Source organism: Rhinolophus sinicus, chromosome 3 (genome assembly GCF_057876585.1).
Source record: "Rhinolophus sinicus isolate RSI-liver-muscle chromosome 3, RSI-T2T, whole genome shotgun sequence".
NCBI lineage: Eukaryota > Metazoa > Chordata > Mammalia > Chiroptera > Rhinolophidae > Rhinolophus > Rhinolophus sinicus.
Genome location: NC_142503.1, coordinates 89,808,069 through 89,835,123, shown reverse-complemented (window position 1 = coordinate 89,835,123; position 27,055 = coordinate 89,808,069). Strand labels below are relative to the sequence as shown.

Sequence of the window (27,055 nt, the reverse complement as noted above, 5' to 3'; positions counted from 1 at the left end):
TTCACTCAATCATTTTATAATATTCCTCCCTCCCCTATGGCCCTCCAGGCCAGCTTTTTGAGGTACGGATTAACAGGCAGTAGTCCTTTTGTTGAAAACACCTGCCAGAAAATTAAAAAGAAGAGAGAGAGAGAGAAATCACTCAGGAAGCCAAGAAGAATTCAAAAACCTTTGAACAAATTTCAAATACGAGCAAAATAGAGTCACTTTATAGGGAAGTGAAGGGTTAATTTGACACTCAGCTCATTAAACGTAGTGGAGACTGGCAGAGAAGGAGGCACCACACACACCTAACACATGCATTCACACAGCTGACGAGGCATAGAGGACAGACTCTTCTGGACTAGATAATTGTCTCTTCCTTCAGCAGTGTCTCCTTTTGTATTGAGCTAAGTTCTCCTCCCAAACTCTCCAGATTCTCCAGGTGCGGGATCCCTTGGGTTTCCTCGGGACTCTGGGAAGCGGGCAACAAATGGCACCTAAGGCAGGCTGTTTCTTGGAAGAGGGAGATGGCACCTAGGTAACAGCAAAAGTTGGGCTCAGGTTAGAGACAGTGTGGTGCTTCATGCCGTAGAGATCAGGAACTCTCTCCTCTAATGCAACTCCTGGTCTGTACCTGCCCTCCCTAATATTCCCCTCCCACTTAGAGTAGAGGGTAAGCAATGCATCAGAAGACAAAGCATACAAACAGGTGGATAAACTCACAGAACCATGGCCAGGGCTGGAAGGCATCTGAGCAATTGTCTAATCATTAAAAGGTGAGAAAACAAAGTTTAAGAGAGGAGAGTCAAACACAAAACCCAGGCCTCTTGACACCCAACTCAAGACCTTCGGTAAAAAGTAAAAGTAAGAAGAGAATCAATGTTCATAAGAACAAATGGAGATACCTTAAGTGAATGGTAAACGCTATATTAATGTTAACACTAAATAAGGACAACTTCTATTTTCAGCATTATAGATACTCTCCCACTAAAAACAAATTCTAAATAAAATATTTCTTCAAAAATTTATTTGTAAATGTATCATTAAGCTGGCATCAGAGTAAGATATTCTTAGAAGCCAAAGCCATAATGAAAACAGGAATCTAGAGAGTTAAGCAAGCAATTCAGTCTGACAATTAAGATCACGAATTTATTGCAAGGATGTTGCTAACCTTTTTTTGATATCAGAGGGATTATTCATTATGAATTTGTACCAACTGGACACACAGTTAACCAAGTTTACTATTTGGAAGTGCTGAAAAGGCTGCGTGAAGAAGTTAGACGACTTGAACTTTTCGCCAACAATTCATGGCTCTTGCATCACGACAATGCACCAGCTCACTGTCTGTGAGGGAGTTTTGAGCCAGTAAACAAATAACTGTATTGGAACACCCTCCCTACTCACCTGATCTGGCCCCCAGTGACTTCTTTCTTTACCCAAAGATAAAGGAAATATTAAAAGGGAGATATTTTGATGACATTCAGGACATCAAGGATAATACAATGACAGCTCTGATGGCCATTCCAGAAAAGGAGTTCCAAAATTGCTTTGAAGGGTGGACTAGGCGCTGGCGTCAGTGCATAGCTTCCCAAGGGGGGTACTTCGAAGGTAATGGTAATGATATTCAGCAGTGAGGTGTGTAGCACTTTTTCTTTTTTTTTTTTGGAAAGAATGTATTTATTTATTCCCCCCCCCCTTTCTTCTGCCTTCCCCACCCCACCCACTCTGGTTCAAGCCGCTGTTTCTCAGGCTAGTTGTGTAGGACACAGCTCCCTGGCCCATGCTGGTATTATGAGCCTTGCACTCCCCCTAGCACTATTTCTAGGGTGAGTTTGCGAACTTAATTGTCCAACCTTGTATATTCAATGTATAATAAAATTGAGTTAAAATAGATTATGATTATGGGTCCGATAAATATAACAAGGAGAGGATTAGGAGTAGGGACAAAATTAAATAGGATTAAGAATTTAGAGGGTGATGGTATGTAAAGATAAAGTGGGTAGGTGAGGAATAAGATGGACTTCAGGATTAAGATAGATGTAGGAATAATAAGGCTTAGGAACCAGGATGGCATAAGGAAAAGGGAAAATTTGGAAGTCTGATTCTCAAAACACGAAGGCTAAGAATGGAAAGGACTAGGGTGGGGGATAGGGTGAGAGCAGTGGTGTCCAGTAGAACTTTCTGCAGTGATGGGAATTTCTATATCTGTAGCCACTGGACATAATAATGTGGTTATTGAACATTTAGAATGTATCTAGTGTGACAGAGGCACTGAATTTTTAACTTTATTTTATTTTAATCAAAGTTAAATAGCCACACGTAGCTGGTGACTGCAGTTATGAAAAGCAAAGCTCCCTTACTTGTTTGTCTTGTTCTTTTGTTGTTTTTGGTCTATATCCCACATATCAGTGAAATCACATGGTTCTCTGCTTTTTCTGTCTGACTTATTTCTCTTAGCATTATAATCTCAAGATCCGTCCATGTTGTCACAAATGGTCCTATTTCATCTTTTCTTACTGCCGAATATATATAGATATATATATATCTCACAACTTCTTTATCCATTCATCTATCGAAGGACGTTTTGGGAGGGGGGTGGTAGATGAGGGTAAAGGGGATCAAATATATGGTGATGGAAGGAGAACTGACTCTGGGTGGTGATCACACAATGTGATTTATAGATGATGTAATACAGAATTGTACACCTGAAATCTATGTAACTTTACCAGCAATTGTCACCCCAATAAACTTCGATTGAAAAAGAAAAAGAAAGAAAGAAAGAAAGAAAGAAAGAAAGAAAGAAAGAAAGAAAGAAAGAAAGAAAGAAAGAAAAGAAAGAAAGAAAGAAAAGCACAGCTCTAGAGTGTCCATGGCTCCTGAATCCAGACAGAGGGCAGGGAGAGGGGCCCCAGCCCCAGGACACTCACCAGTCACTACGAAGAGACAGGTGTCAAAGCCCAGGACGTAGTAAGGCCACTGCACAGAGAAGTGGGGGGCACTGGGCTTCATCGTCAGATGCCGGATCTCCAGGGCGTGCAGCACCAAGGCCAGGCACGCACAGGCCCCTGCAGGTCACAGACAGGCACACTTGCTCTCCTCCCGTGGTTCCTCCTTCACTCCACACTTCTTCAGACTTAATCAGACAGAGCCACGTGGCCTACAGCCTGTGTGGCGCCTGCGTGGAGGCTCCTTTCTCCTGCTGGCACCTCTTGCCCTCGGAGCCAACAGCTTTCATCCACATGCCTGTCTCACCCCCTTTCCCAACTCATCTCGAAGCCTGTGTGCCTCACCTCCCAGGGGCGCCCTACTCAAGAATCCGTTTCCTGGATACCCTCTGTGCCTGTGACCTCAACTGGCTCCAGGCTGGGCCCTGGGTGTGATGCTTTGAAGGAAACTCAACCTGATTTTCCCACTGTGAGCCTCCTACCTCCTCCACCTGATGGGAGCCTCCCAGGGGAGAGCCTTGGTCAGCCTTTTAAAGTGAAAAGTCCCAAAAAGCAGAGATGATCTGTTCCACTCATTCATCCAAGAAACATTTATATTTCATTTATATCACATCTCTCAATTATATGAGAATTCTATGCCAGACTCTATGACAGTCGCTGGGATAATTCTGGTAAAAAGACCCCCAGACAGATGGCCCCAAGCCAACGTGGTAAGCGCTGTACCAGCTGGAAGTGTGGAATGCTGAAAAGCCCCAAAGGAGAGGAGTCATAAATCCTCAGGGGGTGGGACACTTTATAGAGAAGGCAACCGAGGAAGGAGGCCTTAAAATACTCCCCCCTGACATCAGAGACCACCCAGGCCCTCCCCAAGGTGGGGGCCTGCCTGCCTGGTCCACACCTGTGAAGAAGCTGATGAAGGCTGACACAAAACTGTACTTCTGCGTCCTCGAAAAGAGCTGAGATGCAAAGGACACCATGATGAGGGTGTTGAGGAAAGACAAGATGACCGCAGACAGCAGAAAACCTCGGCCGAGGATGATGTAAACTGCAGGGGAGAGAGAACAGGCTGGCGCTGGCATCCTGACCCCAAAGGGCAGAGCCTGGGCAGGAATAGCCCCTAGGGCTGCACCACCCCCAGATCCCATCATGGGGCCTGGGGCTGAGGTTCTGTCTGATCCTGTCACTTTGCCACCAAGAATGCTCTGGCCCCATTTTGGTCCACATAACATGGAAGTATACGGAAAAAATTAGACATATGGTGGTTTTAATAAGCAACATAAAATAAAACCTTTATGATAAAATTTCTTGCACATAGAAACATGAAGAATCGCATCAGTATTGGTTACACTGAAACATGTCACAGGTGGAAAAGCAGAACTTTGTGAGGTCAGGATGTTCTGAACTCTATGGGGAACCCCTATTTAATTATCCTGGTTAATAGAAGTAATGAAACAGACCCGAAATAACAGAGCCAGAGTCTTGAGGACAGGGTGATTTATTCTCCTACTGTTGGCATGATTCGGACCCATGTTAAAATGAGTTTGCATGTCCTCCTGACTGTGCAGAGATGGACAGCTGGGGGCGGGACAAACAGACAAAGGTGTTGAAGACCCAAAATTCTAGAATCTACCCTTGGGTTAAACCAGTGCTTCTCAACTGGAGGCAATTTTGCCCCCCATGGGGGATATTTGACAATGCCAGGTAATCATGGTTGTCACACTAAGGGAGGGAGGGTTCTTCTGGTATCTAGTGGGTAGAAGAGGGCAGAGCCACTACTAACCAACCTATAAGAAACAGGAGAGCCCCCACAACAAAGATCATCCGACCCCAAATGTCAGTAGTGCCAAGGTGGAGGAACCCTGGATCAAAGAGCTCAGTCTGGCTCAGACTCCCCCAAAATGGCTCTCCTCTCCTATTAGCAGGAGATAACCCCTAGGTCTCCTGGGGTCAACTCTTTTCCATGACAGACGTCATGAACTTCCCAAGTTCCTTGTAAAACATGGTCTCGAGTGCCTCCTTGAAAATGTGGTACCCAGGCCTGAGCACATTATCTGCAGAGCTGCCAGCCAGAGCCATACAGGTGTGTGGCTAAGGGGACAAGTGGAGGCTGAGATCCAGCCTGCGCTCTGCTAAGCAGGCTGCTCCCCCAGCTGGGAGCTGTGCCCACCCAAAAGGGTGCTACCTGGATGGGCTAACGGTGGCCCCAAGAGGTGGGGAGCCTCACAGAGTAGGGCAGGATCCCCTTCTCCCTCCCAGGTGGAGCCACTCCTTCCCAGAAATAAACTTCGTTGCTGACACATTTGCTCCTGACTGGCGGTCAGCCTGCCGTTATTAACCCCCTCCCAGCCTCCTCCTTTCCTCTAACCCCAAGGGTGTGGAGACTCAGAGAACATACCCTTCTGGGCTTATTAAATTCTGTCCTCTGCCCACAACCAGTCCTCTGTCCTCCAGTCCTAACACTAGCTCCATCTCCATCTTGGCTGTCCCCACCTCTGTCCCTCCTTACTGGATAAGGGTCGAGGCTTCCAGCACGTGATATGAAAGCAGTTCTCAAACAGGCCACTGAAAAACACTTCTCCGGACTCCTGGTTCACAAGGCGCACCCAGAAAGGAAAGACGGTGACCAGCACTACAAGCAGGTAGCCCAGGGAGGTAAAAGCTGGGGCGATAGCCCACGTGAAGCCCTTCATGTCCTTGTCCTCGAAAGCCAGCTTCATCTGTGAAAGGGAAACGTGAGGGTGAGAGGTGGGGCACTAACTCCAAGTTCTCATGTGGCACCAGGAGATAATGCCTTAGAAATGCCAGCACATACATCAGTACATGGTGATTCCTCTGCCTCGATAAACTTGACAGCCTCACAGACCTCGTCAGCGGACCTAAAAAACACACAAAACATTTTCTGCCACTAACTCCCTAGGTGATCCTGCGCATGTGGGGTCCCTTCTCTGAGCCCCAATTTCCACCTCTGTAAAATGAGGAGGTTGGACTAGGCCATTGCAACCTCTTCCAGCTCTAAAGTTCTAACCATTCAGTTGTTAACACTCACCCACTGACTACAGAAGAAGCTCTCCGCCTCCCTCTTTCAGTCTGCTACTTACCACTTGAGATTTCAGAATGAGGACCAGGGGGAGATAATAATACCAGGGTCTGAAGTACCCTTTCTCATTGGCTGGCCTTCTTGCCTCAGCACCTGGGATTTAGATGGGGAGGGTCCACCTGGCCAGGAGGAGCCCTCCACTGAAAAATGAGTAGGTCATATGCATACAGGAAGTTTTACAAATCACTGTAAAGTTTCATCGACCCTCCTGAAGCCCTAGGTACCCCTCTAGGCCTGGAGGTCAAGGCCGTCAGTTAAGGATCACTCGTGTCTTCTCCTTCACTACTGTCATTAAAGATGCCTTCTTTTGAATGAGCACCTGCAATGTATTATAGAAGAGCTGGCTGGACTAGGCTTTAGAGGCCCTCGACTGTCATCCCATCTTTGTCACTTGCTAGCTGTATAACCTTGGGGAACTTGCTAAAACTCTCAGGAGCTTGGGTCCCCCATTTGGAAAAGGGAGGAAATGACACCTGCCCAGTGAGGTCACGGGGAGGACCCAATACTGCAAACCAAAGGGCCAAGCACACCGCTGGGACTCAAGTGCTTGATTAAAGTTGGAGGGGCAGGGGAGGAGGTATGAGGAGATGGACTTCTAAAATTCAAATATCCCTGTGGGTAAAGGGGCTAGTGGCCATTCACAGCCTAAGAGCAAATGTATTCAACTTGTCTGCTTTCCTCTCTGCCTTTGCCAAGTTTGGCAGGGGAATGAGATTCCCCCAGGTGGAGAGGAACAAGCAGGGGAAGGAAAGGAGTTGGGTGGGAGTGGGGGGCACTGCAGGGAGGCAGAGGGATGGCACTATGATGACCCTGGTTACATGGTGACACAGAAGGGAGGCATCAGGAGATGTGAGAGAGACATGACAAGGGAGGTGAGGGGCACCCCAAGACAACAGCCCTTCTTTCCAAGTCATGCCCAAAGCCAGACCTGGGGACCCCTGCATAAGTAGGACTATCCTTGGCAGCACCAAGGATTCGAGCTCTGCCTGGTGAGTGCAGAAGACAGGGCCCTCGGACTGGAGGCGCTGCTCTCCCCTCTCCGCACCCTATACAAATGACCTTGCGCATGCCCAGGCATTGAGGCCTCTCCACCGTCCTGATGCAGACCCCCCTCACTGCAGCTGGGGGCAAGCAGTGTCTTTGAGGCTTTGAGAACTACAGATCACTACAGCAGAACAAGCCTAATGGCAGAGGGCAGAGGTGTGGGTGCCCTCCTGCACGTCCCACCCAACTCTGCTGTTGATAAATGGGTAAACCACGGCTCCTCTTTGAGTGCTGTCAGAGCGCTTTGGGAATGTTCGAATGGGCTTTTTCTTTCTGTTGTTCACCAGTTTCTCTTTCTCCCATCTGAAAAATTTGATCCTTCCCTCTCTCCAAAGCTCCCCTTTCAATCTCCTCTCCACAACTTCAGGCCTATTGATGAGTCACCTGAACTTCAGGACCTCAGTTTCCTTCACTCTAAAATGAAGAAGTCGGTAGGTCCAGAGTGTTGAGTGCCAGTTCTAAAACTTTCCAGGTAGGAGTCACGGCTACCTCTAGACCCCCGTCCACCGATGGGATGGATTACCCTGGACATTTTCATCTGATGGTCTGCGCTCCTTCCTGTCAACCCGCCAACCTCAACTTGCCTAAAACTGTCTGAGTGTCATCCCTCTTTCAGTCATTCTCTCCAAACTCCAGCCTAGAGCTCATGCTGTCTTCCTCCTTTCTCCAGCTTATCAGCCTTCCTCATCTTCTTAGTTTTCCTTTCACAAAGTTCCCCAAGCAACCACCCTTCCTGCCCCCACACCTGCCATGTCTCCCTCTAGTCCTGGAAATCACAGTTGACCCCAAGCACCTGCAGCTTCCATGGCTGGGTTCCTTCCCTTGGGCGTGCCCTCTCTGCGCCTCCAGACCTTTTAAATCCCACCTCTCCTGCAAAACTCAGCTTGGTCCTGTGTACTCCCCGCAGACCCCCCAGCCACCAGCCATTATCCATTCCCTCCCCAAAAACTAACTGTGTACTTACTGGATGTCCCATGACCAGCGTAGGCCGATGGGGGCAATTTGGGGATGAAAAAGACAGGAACTTGTAGGCTCTTGATAACTACTGGGGAGAGAGACAAACACATCACATGATACAGTGCTTTGCTCTCCCTAGCCTAGGGCTGCTGCGGGGCCAGGCATAACCCAGTGCACCCCTCCTGTCTGCACCCCACCTCCACCACCCTCCACCCTGCACCCTGCTCTCCAGTGAAGAGGACCTTGTCAGCCTTTCTCCAGGGATAGGCCAGGGTGCTATATAGAATAGCCCTTAATGCTGCGACTGGATGACTATGCCCCAGGGATATGCGATTTGGGGGATGGATGCACTTACATAGGCTGGACTCAAAGGACCACAGACATTTTAATATAAAAAGGGGATTCTATATTACTAGATCCCCTAGTGCTGAGGAAGAAACAGAGCGGAAGAGAGTGGGATCCTGCCCAGGCTCCCACGGTCAGAGCGGACCAGGGACCAGAAAGCCACATGACTGCTCCTCCCACCTTACCAGCCACCACCCACCAGCAGTTCAGTTCAGTGATTCCCAGATGTGGAATTTAGTGGAATCCATGAATTTTTTCTAATAGGTGTGTTCACGTGCATGTGTGAGAAAGGGAGACAGAATGGAAGAATGTAGGATTGCCAGCTTTCTCTTTTTTCCCCCCAAGGGCATTAAAAACAAAACAACAAAAAACTATCATCTATTGTTGACTGTTTTAATTATTATTTAAAAAGGACCTAGGACACTGGAAGGTAGAAGAGCTGCGTACTCCTCTGTGGGGCCTGCACCAGCATCTGGGAACCACCGGCTCGGCTCGGGTGGAGGGTCCTCAATCCGGGTTCCCTCTGGGAGAGTCTCCCTGAGCCATCCTGCAGCAGTTGAGTGCAGCCCTGTCACCTCTCCAGGCCCTGTGCACCCCCGGGGACACCTGGGAACTGTATTGGGTGATGAAAGAGGTGGGCTACCGTCTGGGCCGCGGGGGGATTGAGGGGGTGGAAGGGGAGGAAGGCCGTTCCTTCGAGGATAACCTTTCTCTGCCCGGCCCTTCCGTGGCCCCAAAGTCACAGTGACATATTCCAGACCCTGCCCCGTGGGTCCCAATAGCCCACTGGGTTGTTTTTCTGGGGTTGGGGCGGTTTCTCCACGCCCTCCCCCTCCTGAGCCGTGGAGCCACCTCTGCTTGCCCTCCACTGATCTCCCCTCCCTCCGCGGGGGCACTGTCGGAGTCTCCGGGTCTCCTGCGCGGGGCTTCTTTGCTCCAGGCGGCCCTATGGCAGCGGGGTGAGCCCGCGGCCCCTCGTCGGCCTCTTTAGCCGGGTCCAGGTTTCCGTTGGCACCAGCGCAGGTATGCTTGGTCTCGGGACAGAGTCCCCAGCCCTGGGGCCCCGCGGAGGAGGGCGGGGCTCACCTCTCCCGCAGGCCGCCCTGCTGCTCACCGGGCCCTCGAGCTGGAGGAATCTGGCCTTAGACGTTGGTAGGCCCTCCCGGCCTCGGCCTCGCTCACCGGTGCGCGGACCGGGATAGGGGTTGGAGCAACCTAGAGTCGGCTGCAGAAGGGTAACCTTGGGGAGGTTACTTCTCTTTCTGAGGGTCAGTTTTCTCATCTGTGAAAGGGGAATAATAATAGTAACTTCTGTTGGAGGGCAGAAAGGATCCAATGAGAAGTGGCTGGAAAAAAGATCACTATCCACCCCACACAGAGATAGCGCTGCACAAACAGCAGCCTCCACCTGGAGCTACTGTAAGAAGCTCTTAATTATCTAACTCTACCAGTTCACTCCCCTGCCCAAGACCCTCGCTCCCAGGCTCGCTCCGACGCCCATGTCTTGCGCATGCGCTCTGATCTCCTTCAGGCCTCCCTGCCCCAGCTGTGTGCACCTCTCACCACTCTGGCCAGTTTTAAACTTTTCAAAGAGAGAGCACTCAATGGAGGCAGGACTGGCTTCCTTCCAATCCTAGGGATCTGGGTAGGGGGCTGGTTCTCGTGATAAGAACAGACACCCTTGGAGCAGGGTAAGCTGTCAGTCCCCCTTGCTCTGAGTCTGCACTCACCAGGGAAATGCATTTAAAACTCATTGAGATTTTTAAAATCCAGGACCAGGACCATGTCTGCCACCCCTTCACACCTCTCCACTAGTCAGTACATATTCAAAGACAACAGGAAGGGGTGAGAGTGCATGGAGCGCTAATTTATGAGTCATCTATCAATGACAGGCCTTGTGCTATTCAGATTCTATAATATGTGTCATAAGGCTCAGAACCCAATTTGCAAGGCTTCAGTCAAGAGAGGGCCTTCAATGACTTAGCTGGGGCAGGCAGAGGCACAGCTGGCAAGGGCTGGAGCCAGGCCAGGTAGACCCCTGCACAACTCTTTTCTGCCCTGATCTCAGAAAGACAGCTTTGATCTTTGCCACCTGACAGGTTTTTATTCTCCAGGTGGCAGGGGAAATAGTCAACTTCCATCCTCACATGTATCCACCCTAGGGATAACGGATGTTTGCCTCTCCTTATTCCGACCCTTACTTGGTTCAAAACTTCCCAGGGAAGAAGCATTCAGATCGGCTCAGCTTGGGTCATGTGTTCATACCCCTCTGGCCAAAGAAGATGAGTCAGGTGTGTCCCACAGTGGCCAGGCAGATAGGGTCATCCAAGAAGCCAGCAATTTGGACCACATATTTGGAACAGGGTAGGCAGAACTTTCTTAAAAAAGGGGGATAGTGTTCTCGGAGGAAGGAGAAATGATGGCAGACCATGACAGCATTTTCATATGCACCATCGTGCAGGAGACCCTGCTCGCTGCGCCATTTGTCGTGCGGGAGACCCTGCTCGCTGCGCCATTTGTCATGCGGGAGACCCTGCTTGGTCTCTGCTCCCACTCCCCACATAATAACGCAGGACATGGTGAGGCCAAAAAGGAACACCCACGGAGCCATAGGTAGGGGAGTCATACCACTATATTCCCGCTGGCGGCTGGGTTGGAGACACAGGAAGCAGGAGCCACACTGTGCGCAACCCGCCGTCCTAACTGCAATCCACACTTGCCAGCCACCATCTTCTTGCTAGCCCCCATTTTCTGCTAGCGTAGCCACAGCAGTTGTATTAGTGGCCAATGGCTCACTGGTTACAGCTGACGGCCAACTAGCTACAGCTGATGGCCATCCAATCACAGTTGATGGCCATTTACTACCCGAGTGAGCACCTTTCCACGTGAGCCTGAGAGCCTGGAAACTGCACTTCTGGCTCTGTCCCCACAACATTACTTTTTAAAAAATATTTTATTGGGGAATATTGGGGAACAGTGTGTTTCTCCAAGGCCCATCAACTCCAAGTCATTGTCCTTCAATCTAGTTGTGGAGGGCGCAGCTCAGCTCTGAGTCCAGTTGCCGTTTTCAATCATTAGTTTCAGGGGGCACAGCCCACCATCCCATGCAGGAATTGAACTGACAACCTTGTTGTCGAGAGATCACGCTCTAACCAACAGCCATCTGGCCGTCCCTCCAGCAGCTCAGCTAATTGTGTTATTCTAGTTGTGGAGGGCACAGCTTACTGGCCCATGTGGGAATTGAACCTGCAACCCTCTTAAGAGCTCGGGCTCTAACCAACTGAGCCATCCGCCACCCCTATACATTACGTTTAAATGTCATTACACAGCAAATCCAAAACTGACAGGTATTATTATCACCATATTGCAGATTAAGAAACAGAATCTTGGGTTAAGAACTTGCCCAAACGATCATGTATAGTTGCTAAAAGATCATGGCTGATTGCTAAAAACATTAGGCTGTAGAGGAATAGATTCTTCACACGGTGCTGGAGTTTATCATCCTTGCAAATTGCTGATTGCAAAAGGAAAACATATCTTTACCTAGGAGAGATCTTAAACAAGTGAACAACCAGCGCTACTTTGGATGGAATAATCTGACATCATAGGCCTCTGGAGGCGATACAGCATGAAGGAAACATCACCAGTAAGATATTCTTGCCAAAAATGTTTAACCAGTCCTCTAAACCTCACTTAAGTTTAGAGGAAATACAGGGGGTTGAGGAGGAAGTCAAACACCACCACAGGACAACAGAAATCAATTTTGTGGAAAATTTTAAAGGATAACTGTCTTGACTCCTCCAAAAGTCAATGTCATTTTTTTTAAAGGTGGAGGAATATTCTAGATTAAAAGAAGAGACATAAAGCCAAATGCAATATGTGACCTTTGATTTTATTTTGACTTGAAATAACATAGCTATACAACACATTCTTGGGGCAACTGGGAAAAATCTAAATATGGGCTACATTTTAGATGGTGTCATAGAATTATACTCTTTTTCTTAGGTATGTTAATAGTATTGTGATTATGTAGAATAACCTTTCTGTTAGGAGAAGTATGCCATAGTATCTAGTGGTGAAAGTTATATCCAAGCTCACTTTCAAATAATTCAGAAAAAAGTGTGTAGATAGATCAAAAGCAAATATGGAAAAATGTTAATAATTGTTCATCTAAGTGGAGGATATAAAGGGTGTTCATTATACTAGTCTTTCAACTTTTCTGTATATTGAAATCTTTCAGATAAAAAGCTGGAAAAAATAAAGAGAACTAAGAACACACACAGCTGGAACCTAAATTCACGTTTATCATTCAGCCACTCAATATGAATGCCTTCTCTAATGACAGATACAATGCTAGGTGCATACAGCCCCTGCCCTCATGGAGCTTGCAATCTAGCACATAAGACAGGCAAGTGAATAAATCATTTTTTTAAAAGTGTGATCAGTGCACACAGGAAAGTATAGCATGCTACGGGAATTGCAGAGTGAGAACAGTTCAGTCCAAGGGAAGACCTGCCAAGGAGGCGCCATTTAGATGGAACCTTATTACCCAAAGAGGAATGCATTGTGCAGAGGTTTTCACCTGCTCTCTGGTAAGAAATACTGTATATCACACGCACGTGCGCCCCACACAGAGAACAAAAGTCTCACTTACCTTTGTTACGTGCAATGCACGTGGATGTTTTCTATTCCGTTGTAGTCCTGCCTGCTTTTTCCTTTTACACTTAGTGCTGGTCGCAACTCATTACAATAAATCAATTTTATGATCCACTATTGGCTTTTGACCTACAGTTGAAAAATAGTGTTCAAAAACCCATGGAATTTCAAAATGACCAGGAGGGTGGCCACAAGAGGGCTGGAGAAGTCAGAGGTCAGGGCTGGAGAAGAAGGGTCTGGTAGGACTTCATCCTGAGGGCCCTGAGGGCCCTTTGATGGGATTAAAGCGGTCACATTTGGGTGCCAGTGCTAAAATTCATCGCCTTCCTCCTATCTCCCCTTCGCCCAGACTCCTAACTCTTTACCCAGAGCACAGGAAATGCCTCTAACCCAGGAGAGGGAAAGGGTGCAAGGCTATATACACGGTATGGCTAGAGACTGCCAGGCCAGCCTCTCCTTTGACTGGAAATTTTAGAATGTGTGCACCAGTTGAGGTTATAGCCTCTTCTGGAAGCAATTTCATGTTTTCACAGGTCTAGGGTAGAAGGACGTGCAAGGGAAGAGGGAATTGCCTGTGGAAAAGGGGGTAGAGCAGTGCCCAGGAGCTGGGGCTGGAGCCTTCAGTTCTGACTGCCCCCAGGCTCTGTGCTTCCTTGGTCCAGAGCTCCAAAGTTGCCCTTGACCCTTGGTTCCAGAGCCCCAAGTTGCCCAAACTGCAGTTTAACTGTGTAACAGAACGGGGAAATGAGCAGGCCCCTGCCCCCATGAGTAAGCTGGCTCCCAATAGCTGGTTTCACCCCCAGTGCAATGGGTCCCTCTCCCCGCTCCTTCAGTTTAGCCTGAGACATGCTTTCTTCTTTCACATACTCGCAGGCCCCTGATGCTGTCCATACATTAAATAAGGGTCACCTGGCAAGAGGTCAGCCCAGCCCTCTGGCTGGCCCTGTGACCAAGCCACCAGATCCTATGTGGTCTCTGTGTCCTCTCAGCACTGGTGAAGCGTGAATACCCTCTATTGTATAGCTTCTCAATCTTGGTGGCACATTAGAATTACCTGAGGATTTACAAAATCCCAATATCCAGGCCATACCCCACAGCAAACGCATAGACTCTCTGAGGTCGGGACTGAGGCTTCACTACTGGGAAGCTTCCCCAGGTGGTTCCAGCACACAACCTAAGTTGAGGATTCCCGCTCTGTTAGCGCTTGTTGCAGCCAAGAACCATGAAGGGGCAGCGTATAGGGTCACTATAGATTTGGGGGACCAAACATCCTGGTTTGCACAGGACTGAGCATTTTCAGGATGTGGGACTTTCAATGCTAAGACTGAGAAAGTTCTGGCAAACTGGAATGAGTTGGTTGCCCTCATGTTCACTTGACTGAGTTCTAAGAGTTTGGTGAACTAGTCTGTTCACTAGTGACACTTGTGTCCAAAGAACCAGAGCCCCACTGCTAGACAAACTGTTTTCTCCCCTTTTCTTGTCTCCACAGACACCTCCGCTCTTGAGCCTGGCACACAATCCTGCAGTCCTGGTGACATTCCCTGCTATGCTTCTCTGCCCATTAGAACCCTGCCCAGCCTTCACACCCAAGTCTTCATTCCTGAAGCTTCTCAGACCCCACAGAAGGAAAAGGCCCTTTCTGTGGTGTAAGGGGGTGGGGAGGGACTCGAGGAGGGTCACATGCCAAGTGGAGTCTGTGGGCACAGTAGCTCAGAGCTCAGATCTGATCTCACAGAGTATAAGCCTATCATCAGGACATCCAGATAGTAAGAGTGTCCTTAGAACCAGGTGACCATTATTTAATGTCAATAACCCCCTATAGGAATGGCAGAGGAAGGCAGAAGAGTACAGTGAAGAGAGTTGAGACAAGACCTTATTTTCCAGTAAATAGATTCATCCTGCAGCCATCCACTGAACACCTACTACATGCACAGCACCAGACCACGCATGGAGACTACAGGAGGCAACTTTCGATTTCAAGAGTCCACAATGTAAGTATAATTTTCACTGATTTTTTTTTTTAGATAATCCCTAATCCAGACTAACTGGAGGAAAAATAATCTGATGTTTTTAGATAAAAAACAAGCATTTACATTAAAGCAGTTATTTCTCTCAGATACCTAGAATAAATCTAACAATGTATTTTTGTAGAGGTATTTTTGGAACTTTTATTTTTTAGTAATCTTTTTTAAACTTTCATTTATTTAAGTGTGTTTTTTTCAGGACCCATCAGCTCCAAGCTGAGTAATTGTTTCAATCTAGTTGTGGAGGGCACAGCTCACAGTGACCCATGTGGGGATCGAACCAGCAACCTTGTTGTTAAGAGCACCGCACTCTAGTCAACTGAGCTAATCGGCCGCCCCTGGAACTTCTTTTAATGATTAAAATATTCATGGTAAATGGGGACTCAGAGGTTTTTTGTTGTTAATTTTATAAATCAATTAGGTATCACACTATCCAACTGCTTTGCAAACTTTTTCCTCAACAATTACATGGTAGTGAAGCTCTACCTAAGGTTGTGGTGGAAGTTTTATTATAAAGGAGTTTGAACCAGCTTTTTCCGACAGGAAATCTTGAAAATTATTATTGAGGTTCCTTTTAAGTTACTAGGGTTCAGAAAAGCAGAGCTAGGAGGACATACACACACACACACACACACACACACACACACCCCCCACACCACACACCCTCCCAGCCGCTGCTTCAAGCCAGTGAGGTGAGTCAGCGACAATGCGTGTGAGTTACAAAATAACTGCTGCTTTTCTCCTGCCCTCAACTCTCCCAAGAATTGCCTTGTAGCCCACACGAACTGAAACGTAAGGAATTCTGGCAAATGTAGTTCAGTCTACCCAAACTGACACATAAGCCATGACATGTCATACTGAGGAATTATTACTTGACTTAGAAAAGCTGCACATTTATTAAGTGCATGTATGTCACATAAAACAAAAGGAGATTCAGTAGTCTGTAGGACATTGAGGAGCAAAATACTGACCCAAGAAAGAAGAAAGACCCAAGAGCCACTTCCATCTAATTACAACAAACAGGACAGATGAGATAGATGGAAAACTATTGGGTTCAAAGGTCACCTTATTGCTTTCCTGATCTGAGTCGGAATCCAAAATTCCCTGATTCTTTCTTTCCTGGAATGGACATAACTCAGTCCATTTTCAGAGGACGACTAAGGAGGTTTGAACAGCAAACCACAGAAGCTCCCTCTGATGTGGATCCTTAATATCAAAAGCAGTGCTACGGTTCTGCTTCAGTCATCAGCTTGGTAGAGCTGCATTACGCCCCTTCTGTGCCCCTCTCTGACACAAAGCGAGGCTTTTCCCATGTCCTTCATTCCTCCAAAATGAACCTGCTGATGCTGACTAAGGCAGGAACTCGATCTAACTGAACACATCTATGTGATCTGTTCACTGTGTGGACTTTCAGGTCTTAAGAAGAGCTGAACTAGGACTGAAGCCCATCCACACTCACTACACCCAAAGGGTTTCTCTCCAGTGTGAGTTCTCTCATGTTCAATAGGAGCTGAACTCCGACCAAATGCATTACCACCTTCGTTTCATTCACAGTTTCTCCCTTGTATGATTTCCCAGATGATCAACAAGGTATGAACGATACTTGAAGGTTTTCCCACACTCTTTACATTGAGAGGGTTTGACTCCACTATGAGTTTTCTGATGCTGAATAAGGTGGGAGTTCCGACTAAAGGTCTTCCCACATTCACTGCATTCATAGGGTCTCTCTCCAGTGTGAAGTCTATGATGTTTAATAAGGAGTGAACTCCTACTAAAAGATTTCCCACACTCATTACAATCATAAGGAGCCTCCCCAGTATGAACTCTCTGATGTTCAATGAGGTGCGAGTTACGACTGTAACGTTTCCCACAGTCATTGCATTCATATGGTCTCTCTTTGGTGTGAACTCGTTGATGTTCTATAAGATTTGAGCTCTGGCTGAAGGCCTTCCCACATTCAGTACATTCATAGGGTTTCTCCCTAGTGTGGATTCTCTGATGTCGAATAAGACTTGAGCTCCGACCAAAAGCTTTTCCACATTCATTACACATATAAGGCATCTCTCCTGTATGAATTATCTGATGCTGGAGAAGGTGTGAGCTGCGCCGAAAGGTTTTCCCACACTCACTACATTCATAGGGTTTCTCTTCTGTGTGTATTCTTTGATGCTGAATAAGGTTTGAACTATGGCCAAAGGCTTTTCCACATTCATGACACTCATAAGGTTTCTCTTGCATGTGGATTTTTTCATGCTGAATAAGGTATGAGCTCCGCCTGAACAATTTTCCACAAATATTACACATTTGAGATTTCTTTTCAGTAAGAATTTGTGGCTGTTGGATAAAGTTTCCCATATTGCCAAAGTTTCGTCCATATTCAAAGACTCCCTCATGTTTGTTTTGTTCACATTCATCTCCTTCATGTAGTCGTATCCCTACTTCACGAGTTTGCTGTTTTATAATTAATTGCTCCTCAGCCCAGGTCTCACCATCTGACAGAAAATATAAAAAAGGTAAATGTAACAAGAAAACCTGATGGGAAACAGGATGATCAAAGTATTCCAGAAGTATCTGATTCAAAAAAGTAGGAAAAAGGGCCTTGCAATATAGGGAAAAGATGAATACAAGTTGAGCAGATTTAAAGCTAAAGTTAGGATTTATATATGAAGTAGCCAACCAGACAGATACACTGGGATTAACAGAAAAGCAGAGGGAAGTGTGATATCTCAGCCCACAGGAAGGGTGATGTTGGTGTACAGGTGTGAGGAGGGGCAGGGACTGAACAGATAAATAAAAGAGGAGAACCTCACCCCCGAGGTTCTATCCACATGGTACGATGGCCATGTGGATTGTCTCTGCGGTAACAGGGGAGACTCCCGTCATATAATCAGACACCAACATCTCCCTCCTCCCTCTCTACACACAGATGCTCACATGCTCACTCATGAACACAGACATACTCAGACCTTACCTGCACCTTTTAGAAAAAGTGCAAATTGGGAGGATTAGACAAAGGCAGGGTGAAGGGGGGAGGGAGAGAGAACAGGAGGAAAAGTTGTTTAAAATATGAAGTATAATATAGAGAAATATTTCCAAATCTATTTCAAATCTAAGAGAATATATAAAAAGAAATTCTGTACCCTAGCTGCATCTAAGGGAGATGTGATAGAAAAATATTTCCCACTTATTGTGTTTCCCCGAAAATAAGACCTAGCCAGACAATCAGCTCTAACGTGTCTTTTGGAGCAAAAATTCATATAAGACCCAGTCTTATTTTACTATAATATAAGACCGGGTATAATATAATATAATACAATATGATATAACATAACATAACATAACACAATATAATATAATACCAGTTCTTATATTAATTTTTGCTCCAAAAGATGCATTAGAGTTAATTGTCTGGCTAGGTCTTACTTTCGGGGAAACAGGGTACTTTCATACAAATAAGTTTTACTTATTAAATAGGGCTTACTGAAGCTAGAGAAGTTGTTTTGCAGTACTAGAGAAAGTAGGCCCCATGCTTAGAGGGATCTTTCTAGAAGAAGGTGGTGCTGAGGAATTTCCAATGCAGCATTTCTATCATCAGTGAAAGTCTAAAATGTATAAGATGTGATCAAACAATATTGTGAATATGTAAATAAAAATTATTATAGTAAAAGACACATTACTATTAATCCCCCTCAAAATGCTCCCTCTCACTTCAAACACACTTACCCATCGTTCTTGCCACTTCCTGAAGCAGTTCTGGAAGTCCCCTTTCATAAGTGTCTTTAGTTGCACTGTCGTGGCTACAGTGATGTCATGAATCATTTTGACTTCGGAGAAGAGCCAGAAGTCACACAGTGCCAGATCCGGTGAATAAGGTGGATGAGGACATACCATAATGTTTTCATTTGACAGAAACTGCTGTATCTTAGAAGCGATGTGTGACACAGAGCATTGTCATAATGGAGGATGATTTACGGCACACTTTAAAATACACCTTCTCTCACCCGTAGCTCACACCCGAGTGCACTGAACAAGCTGAAACTTGTCACACACTGTTGCTAAGGCTCGACGTGCCACTTCCCCTATTGAAGATCCCTGCCTTTCTGTTGGATGGCACTCAGCGGCAGCATTCACCATATTTTTTTATCACAACGGAAAGGCTCTGTGTCACACATCACTTCTGGTATGGCATTTTCTGTCAAATAAAAACATTATGGTGTGTTATGGTGTGTCCTCATCCACCTTATTCACTGGATCTAGCACTGTGTGACTTCTGGCTCTTCCCCAGACAAACTGACCATGAAAGGTAAACATTTTGAATCGATTCAGGACACTGAGGCAGACATGACAGCACAACTGCTTCAGAAAGTTACAAGAAAAATGGGATGTGTTCGAAGTGAGGGGAGTATTTTGAGGGGTATTAATGGCAATGTGTCTTTTACTGTAATACATTTTTTAATGTAAACATTCACTGTATTTTTTGATCACACCTCATAAGTAAGATCATACAGTATTTGTCTTACTCTGTCTTATTTCAATTAGTATAACAACCTCAAGGTCCATCCATGTTGTCACAAATGGCAGGATTTCCTTTTTATGGCTGAGTAATATTCCCTTATATACATATACCACATTTGCTTTATCTATTCATCCATTGATGGACATTTAGGTTGTTTCCATGTCATGGCTATTATAAATAATACTGCAATAAACATGGGGGTTCAGATATCTTTTTAAGATAATGATTTTGTTTCCTTCAGATAAATAACCAGGAGTGGAATTGCTGGATCATATTGGTAGTTCTACTTTTGCAGGTCTAAATAGTAGCTAGGCGGGCCAATTCTTTTAGCAAGGTACCATAATGCACTCAAGTTGTTCACTGATGTCTTCAACAGCACAATCCAACAGACCTTTCTGTGGTGATGGAAACATTCCACATCTGTGCTGTCCAATACAGTACCCAGTAGTGGCCAGCGCAACTGAGGAGCTGAACTGTTCATTGTATTTAAATTAATTTAAGTTTAGTTACCCAATTGTGGCTAGTGGCTACCTACTGGACAGCATAACTCTAGAGCTTACTAAATCTGCCAAATCTGTTGCACAGGGCTTGGCGCACCTAAACTTAGAAGTCCTTCAAAACTGGATTCATTAAATAAGATGAAACACAAGAAAGAGAAGATAACAAATAGAGTCTCCATCAGCTCATCAACAAGTGAAAGAGCAATAACCAGGGCATGATTCCACCTGGACTTGACATACTTCATAATAATTGCCTTCTGTACTTGGCTTTGGCAAATATTAAAATGAAGGCTTTTTCTATGGCTCCCTGACCTGGGCCCTATCTGCCTTTCCAGTCTCATTGTGATCTTCTCCCCTACACAAAGCCTCTTCTGCTGTTTGTTGAACCAGTCTATTCTTTCTCTACCATAACATATGAAGACAGACATTCTAAAGGATGTGCCTTTTATTTGGCCCACTGCCAAAAATTTGACAGCCTTCCAGATATATTCAAGAATGTAACTCCTACTGCTTTCAGGCCCTGTTCAGTATTACCTTCTCCATGAAGCTGAAGGTGATCCTTCTATCGTTCCTGAAATACTACTCATCTTTACAAGTCATATGACACTTCACCCATTCACATTCATTCAGTAGATTTTACTGAGTACCAACAACATGCCAGGTCCACTTCTAGGCTCTGAGATACATCAGTGAGCAAAACAGACAAAAATCCTGCCCTCTGAGCTCTTTCATTTTAGTAAGCGGGATGGATAATAAATGATGTCAATTACATGCTATTAGAAGATTGATAAAAGTGTTATAGAGGAAAAAAGCAAGGAACAAGGATTAAAGTGCCAGGGGCAGTGAGTGAGCAGAAGGATTGCAATTTTAAATGCCATGGTCAAAGAAGGACTAAGAAAATGACATTTAAGCAAAAACTTGAAGTAGATGAGGGTATCTTGGAAGGAGCATTACACATAGAAGAAATAGCAAGTACAAAGTTCCTGGGTGTTCAAGGAGGCAAGTGTGACTGGAGCAGAAAGAGCTAGGGGGAGAGTAGTAAGAAATGAGGTCAGAGACATAACAAGGGGATCAGAGAGCATAGGACCCTGTAGACTACTGTAAGAGGTTTGCGTTCACTAAGGAAGTCCGGGAACCACTGCAGGGGTCTGACCAGAGGAAGACAAGAGCTGACATTTCGACAGGATCACTCTGGCTGCTGTGTGGGCAGTGGCTGTATGGAGGCAACAGGGAAGGCAGGACAACCAGCCAGGAGGCGACTGCAACAATCCAGATGAGAGATGATGGCGACCTGGACCAATATAGTGGCAGAGGAGCTAGTAAGAAGTACTTGGATTCTGGGGAAAATGTTGATGGTCACAATGACAGGATTCTTGACCAACGGATATAAATGTGATAGAAACAAAGGTTTCTCTCAGGGTTGAGTAGCCGGAAGGGTGGTGTTCCCATCTACTGAGAAGGGGATATTTGTAAATCAGCATCACCAATAAGCTAAAAAAACATTTCTATGTGGCTCTCGTACCAGTCCCAAATCTGCTCCTCCTTCTGGTGTATGACTATTTGGTATCATATTCTTGCAGCTCTCCTGCAACTTTAACATTTTTTCAAAATAGAAAAGGGAAGGGGACTCCCTTCTCTGCTCCACATCGGCTCAGTAAACAAGTATTGTTGCTTCTACTTACTAATATACTCCTTGATATTTGTCCCTGCCTTCCTGTTATCACTGTTAATGTCATAACGTTAGATACTAAGCACTTCTCAGCTCCCTAAACAAATCATTCTCTTTCTTGATACACAACACTCAGCCACTATCCTCCTGTTGAGAAAAGCTAACACATCTTAGGATCTCTGCCAAACAAAATCTGAACTCTTTGGCCTGGCATTCATTTTCCAGTCTTACTCCACTTTACCTTTACACATCTTTTCTATGGTCCAGTTAATCTGAACTAACGTCTTCTGAGCATTTATGTCCCAGGCATTTCCTTTTCTGCTCAACCTTCTCCAACACGGAACAGCCTCCCTTCCAACTTCACCTATCAAAATCCTATTTGTCTTTCAAGACCCAGCTTAAAGGCAGCCTTCTTTGTGAAACTTAACCCAGCTCCAGCCCCCAGCTGGAAGTGGTTTCTCTCCTTTGAATCTAAAGCATACAATTCCTGCCTCCCTCACGGCATTTAATTAACCACGTTGTCTTTGGGCCTTTCCTTAGAAATATTTTTAGTTTTGTATGTGTGTTTCCTTCAATTTATATTGAAAGGATCTCTAAAGTAAAATATGTCTTCCATTTCTTTTTCTCCAACCCCAGGACTATGTAAAGAACTCTGCCCACATTAGGTGCTTAAAAGCCATCCTGAGGGGCGGCCGGAAGGCTCAGTTGGTTGGAGCGTGAGCTCTGAACAACAGGGTTGCCAGTTCAATTCCTACATGGGCCAGTGAGCTGTGCCCTCCACAACTAGGTGGAAGACAGGGAGACAGCAAACTGCCGCTGAGCTGCCGGAGGGTCAGCCATATAGCTCAGTCAGAGCACAAGCTCTCAACAAGATTGCTGGTTTGATTCCTGCATGGGATGGTGGGCTGCGCCCCCTGCAACTAAGATTGAAAACGGCAACTGGACTTGGAGCTGATGGGCACTGAAGAAACACACTGTTCCCCAATATTCCCCAATAAAAAAATTTAAAAAATAAAAAGTGCTCCTGACTATTTCCCAGCAATCCATTAAAAAGTTCTACTCATCTATAAATCACTAAGGGTCCCAAATAAGGGTCCCAAATAGACCATTTCTAAAGTCTTCTGGACTAAGATACAAAGATACAAATGGAATTTAGAGGTATACCCCTTCATGGCAGAACCCCCTGGAATGCCTGGACAAACAGGGGCCAGTCTGAGCTAGAGCTAGAGAAGCCCAAGAAAAGAATAGCAGCTGCCTCTTGAAATAACAGGCACATAAAATGTTTCCCTGTAGCCAAAGGTTTAAAAAAAAAGTTTCTCGACTAATCTGCTTCTAATTTAAAAGCAGGGGCAAATATTTGCAGTTCTTTAAGTAGTTTAACTACAAAGCTGTGTGATCCCACGTACATTTACTTCTAACAGCAGAAGAAAGAGCAGTGCTTCTTGTATGGGGTTAAACAGTGTCGTGTCCCACTCCCACCTCCCTGCGCCCACCCCAAAAAAAGTTCATGTCCACTGGAACTTCAGAATATAACTTTATTTGGAAACAGGGTCTTTGCAGAAGCAGTTAAGATGAGGTCATAATGGATGTGGGTGGGTCCTAAATCCTATGACTCGTCTCTTTATAAGCTAAAGGAGAGAAAGAATCAGACACAGAAATGCACAGGGAAGAAGGCGTAGAGAGAGAGATTGGAATGATGCAGCTACAAGCCAGGGAGCCCCAAGGATTGCTGGGAGCCACGCAGCTAAGCACAATCAAGGAAGGCGTCTTCCCTAGAGCTTTCAGAGGGCGTTTGTTCCTCATGGACTTCTAGTCTCCAGAACTATGACAGAGAACGTTCGGTTGTTTTACGTCATATGGTTGTGGTGATTTGTTACAGCAGCCCTAGGAAACTAATATACTTCCCGTTTGATTTCACCAATCAACAAACATATTTACCGCCTACTATGTGCAAGATACTGGTAGAGGTATTAAAACAGATATATATGACCAAAGTGCTGCAAAGCACAAAATAAGGAATGATCACAACCGACCTAAGTGAGTTGGGTATGGCATCCTCAAAGAAGTACAGTGAGCTGGGTCTTTAAATATGACCAGGATCAACAAGGTAAAGAATATTCCAGGAAAAAATAATAGTATATGCTGAGGCTCAGAAACCTAAAAGGGAATACTAAATTTAAGGTATATTCAAAAGAATTTCAACATGACCAAAATATATGCTCCATGTGGGCAGGAAGCAAGAGATATGGCAGAAATATAGAATACAGCCAGATAATGAAGACACACATAAGCCACACTCAGGATTTTGGACTTTGTCCTATAGGCTGAGAATAATATGATCAGACTTGTTTCCAGGAAAGTTTATTCTGGCAGCAGTATGGAGGGGAGCCTAGGGTGGGGGAAATAACCAAAGCATAGGGATGTGTCGACAACCCAGAAAAGATATAATGGGCCTACAATGAGGAAGTGGCAGTGACAGCTAACAGAATCAGATCTTTCTGAAAAAAAATTGATAGGATTTGGTGATTGAATATGGAGGGAAGGAGAATAGTAGAGGATGACTCCAAGTTTTCTGGTTTGGGAAATTAACCAAGGTAGTCATTGGAAGGTAGAGAGGCAGGGAATGGCAGAAAAGCATGAGATGAGAAGTCTCGTTTGATTAGGTTAACTGAATCCAGGCACTGAATAGCATAGTGCCTGGCAACTGTATTACTGAATGAATGGATAGATGAGGTTACATTTTTAGATGTGGGAATCCCATTATGCTTTGCTGACACCCCATGGGCCTCCTTTGAACTTCATTCTTAAACTTACTCAGTTACCCATATGCCATTTCCTAGGGTGAGGCATTTCTCCAGAGCTCATTACCTGAAAATGCCATACTCTTTCATCTGTAGGCCTTGGTTACTAAAATTAACCAAGGTAGTCATTGGAAGGTAGGCAGGTAGGGGACGGCAAAAAAAGCATGTGCTCAGAAGCATACTGCAAACACCTAATATTCAGGAGTCAGTTGGAAGCAAGAGCAGCATATATAGTGGTAACTAAAGTCATGGAAGGGGACAGGATCATCCACAGGACGGAAAAGAGGAGAAGTCTGAGAACAGTCTTGGGGAAAATCAATGTTTAAGGAACAGGTGGAAAAACAGGAGTGGGAAAGACCCTGAGAAGACAAGAGGCAGACGAGAATATGGTGCTTCCAAAACCAAAGAACAGGAGTTACAAGGAAGAGGAAGCACATCAACAGAAAATATTAAGGGGTCAAAAAATTGGGGCTGAAAAAAAATGTGTCCAGTGGATTCATTAGTAAAGCCACTGGCAACTTGGATATAACCAGTTTTGATGGCACAGAAGCAGTACCCCGCACTGAGAGGTGAATGGCAATGACAAAGATATTAGCAACTGGTGAAGACTTTTTTTAAAGAGGTATGCCAGTGAACGGAACAAAGGCAGTTGTACCCAGCTTCCCTCAACTGCTCAGTCACCAAGTCCTGCAGGTTTCCATGTAAATGTCTCTTGCATCCATTTGTTTCCTTCTTCACAGTCCTGATGTCTTTCAGAAGCTTCAAGGAAGAGGCTGTCCTGCACTGAGTCTTCAAGCATGGAACCTTGAGTTGTGTGGGGTTTGGATAGGCGAGAATGCAGGAAGCAGCAATGTATGTGTGTTCTGTATTACCTTGTATAAACAAACCACTCTTGCTGGGTTTGTCTCGGGGAACTCTGAGGTAAGACTTTAAAGAGGATCCTGAATGCCAGATTATGAAATATGGACTGAATCCAGTGGGCACTGTGAACTAACATGAATGAATATTTTAGGAAGGTGAATAAAAGCACTTGGCCTCTCATAAAGACCAGCAGCAAAGAGCCTGTGGTAAGGGCCTATCCTATCCTCTCTCATCTAAAACCTAACTCCTTTTGTTCGCTGACTTCCTCCCAGACCAAACTCATGATTTTCTAAGGCTTCCTGGGCTAATACCAGTTCTCAGGGATCTCCTCTTGTGAACTTTTACGTTGTTTATTGTCCCATAGTTTCTCATGGTTAAAGGTCCAACTCAACTCAAAGCTCGTGGGTGGGTAGGGGTTAGGTTTTCTTTCAACTTAGTCTCACCACCTCATAATAATAACTCAGTTAATACTTGTTAAAAATTATCCTGAAAACCTCATTAGAATGCTCAATATGTGAAAGAAAATATCCCCAAACATAAGCCATCTCAAAGTCCCAATGTGGATTATCTAGGCCTTTGTCCCCTAATTAAACAATCCAAGTCCACTTTTTATAAATGGCCAAATATATACTAGATAATGGTGAGATGGCAGATTGAAATAAAAATGTGGATATTTATAGTTTAACTTCATTTCTATCAGCAGTTGGCTGGGCTTGTCTACACCACAGGCAAGGCACCCGCTTGCAATTAATACCTTGGGTGGAAAACGTGTCTTCCCTAATGATGAAAGAGAGTAAGGGAAGGAGTCTACTCTTCCTGGTACTTGGGGTATAGGACAGACTTTACTGGGTTCATTCATTCATTTATTCAAATCACATGCATTGAGCTTCTCCAAAGGCCAAGCAAGTTGGCAGGTGCTGGAATGACAACTCAAGACTTAGCGCTATGACAGTGCTCCTGCAGGTTTGCTCCACGCAGTCAGAGAGGAAACATAAGTTATAGGCTTTATTTACATGCAATAGAGCTTCAGGTAAAAAAAAAAAAATCAGTAGTCTTGCACCAGGACAATTCTAAGGTAAATCGTGTCCATCTGATCTGAGGCCCCGGTTAGGACAGTTTAGACAAAGAAAGCCGGTTAGGTCAACTCCTCACCCTTGCTCTTTCGGGGTTCCTGCTCGGGGGATGGAAACGGGGACTCCGGAGACATCTGCTCAGGCAGCTTCTCCATGGGCTGGGTCCAATAACCGGTGCCGCTCCAAAGCCAAGATCTTCTCTAAATCTTCTTCAGAACAGAGCACAAGGGACGGGCAGTCACTTCAGGAAACGGTGGGAGAAGGGGACAGACAGAGGGAAAACGGAAGGTGAAACTTTCCCCAGAGCGACTCCCATCCCAGGAGGTCTGAGAAGCTTCATTCTCAGGCCCCGCCGCGAGAAGACCGCTAGGCTGGCGTCACCCGGAGGCGGCCTGAGGCCCCAGGCGCCGCGCCCCGGCCGTGACCGAGCAGGTTCCTGCGGCCCCACACCAATCCCACGGGAGCCCCGCAGCCCGAATCGGCCACCGCGACGGAGCGGGCTTCCCCACTGTCCACCCCAGACCCGGGATCGCTGAGCCCGGACACTCACTGTCCCCACACGATCCGTGCGCTCCGCGGTGTGGG

The 27,055-nt window shown here is 45.8% G+C and overlaps 2 protein-coding genes across 3 annotated transcripts; both read right to left on the bottom strand.

Moving 5' to 3' along the window:
• Positions 1-187: 187 nt before the first annotated feature.
• Positions 188-26,684, bottom strand: TMEM225B (transmembrane protein 225B). Of its 2 annotated transcripts, XM_019718356.3 has the most exons (7): positions 26,550-26,572; positions 8,033-8,113; positions 5,740-5,803; positions 5,434-5,644; positions 3,826-3,972; positions 2,910-3,047; positions 188-516 (listed from the first exon to the last, which is right to left on the bottom strand). In XM_019718356.3, exons 4-7 carry the CDS (start codon positions 5,642-5,644, stop codon positions 344-346), a joined length of 669 nt encoding a protein of 222 aa, XP_019573915.3. In that variant the 5' UTR covers positions 5,740-5,803; positions 8,033-8,113; positions 26,550-26,572; the 3' UTR covers positions 188-343. The 2 variants fall into 2 exon arrangements, with proteins under 2 accessions (XP_019573915.3, XP_074184632.2); XM_074328531.2 differs by lacking the exon at positions 5,740-5,803 and having other exon boundaries at positions 26,550-26,684.
• LOC141570662 (uncharacterized) lies at positions 15,923-26,689 on the bottom strand. The gene is made up of 2 exons (XM_074328528.2): positions 26,550-26,689; positions 15,923-17,542 (listed from the first exon to the last, which is right to left on the bottom strand). The coding sequence occupies exons 1-2, from the start codon at positions 26,623-26,625 to the stop codon at positions 16,599-16,601; spliced, it is 1,020 nt and encodes a 339-aa protein (XP_074184629.1). The 5' UTR covers positions 26,626-26,689; the 3' UTR covers positions 15,923-16,598.
• Between the last annotated feature and the right edge of the window lie 366 nt (positions 26,690-27,055).

What these genes read in the sequence shown, in the direction of transcription:
- TMEM225B (XM_074328531.2), bottom strand. An exon ending in GAAGCCTCGACCCTTATCCA is followed by an intron (nt 3,973 to 5,433) that starts GTAAGGAGGGAC and finishes TCTCCCCTGCAG; the next exon opens with TTTACATCATCCTCGGCCGA. An exon ending in CTGTCTCTTCGTAGTGACTG is followed by an intron (nt 517 to 2,909) that starts GTGAGTGTCCTG and finishes GCTGTTACCTAG; the next exon opens with GTGCCATCTCCCTCTTCCAA.
- LOC141570662 (XM_074328528.2), bottom strand. Translation starts at nt 26,625, where the DNA reads ATGGAGAAGCTGCCTGAGCAGATGTCTCCGGAGTCCCCGTTTCCATCC. An exon ending in GGAACCCCGAAAGAGCAAGG is followed by an intron (nt 17,543 to 26,549) that starts GTGAGGAGTTGA and finishes ATTTTCTGTCAG; the next exon opens with ATGGTGAGACCTGGGCTGAG.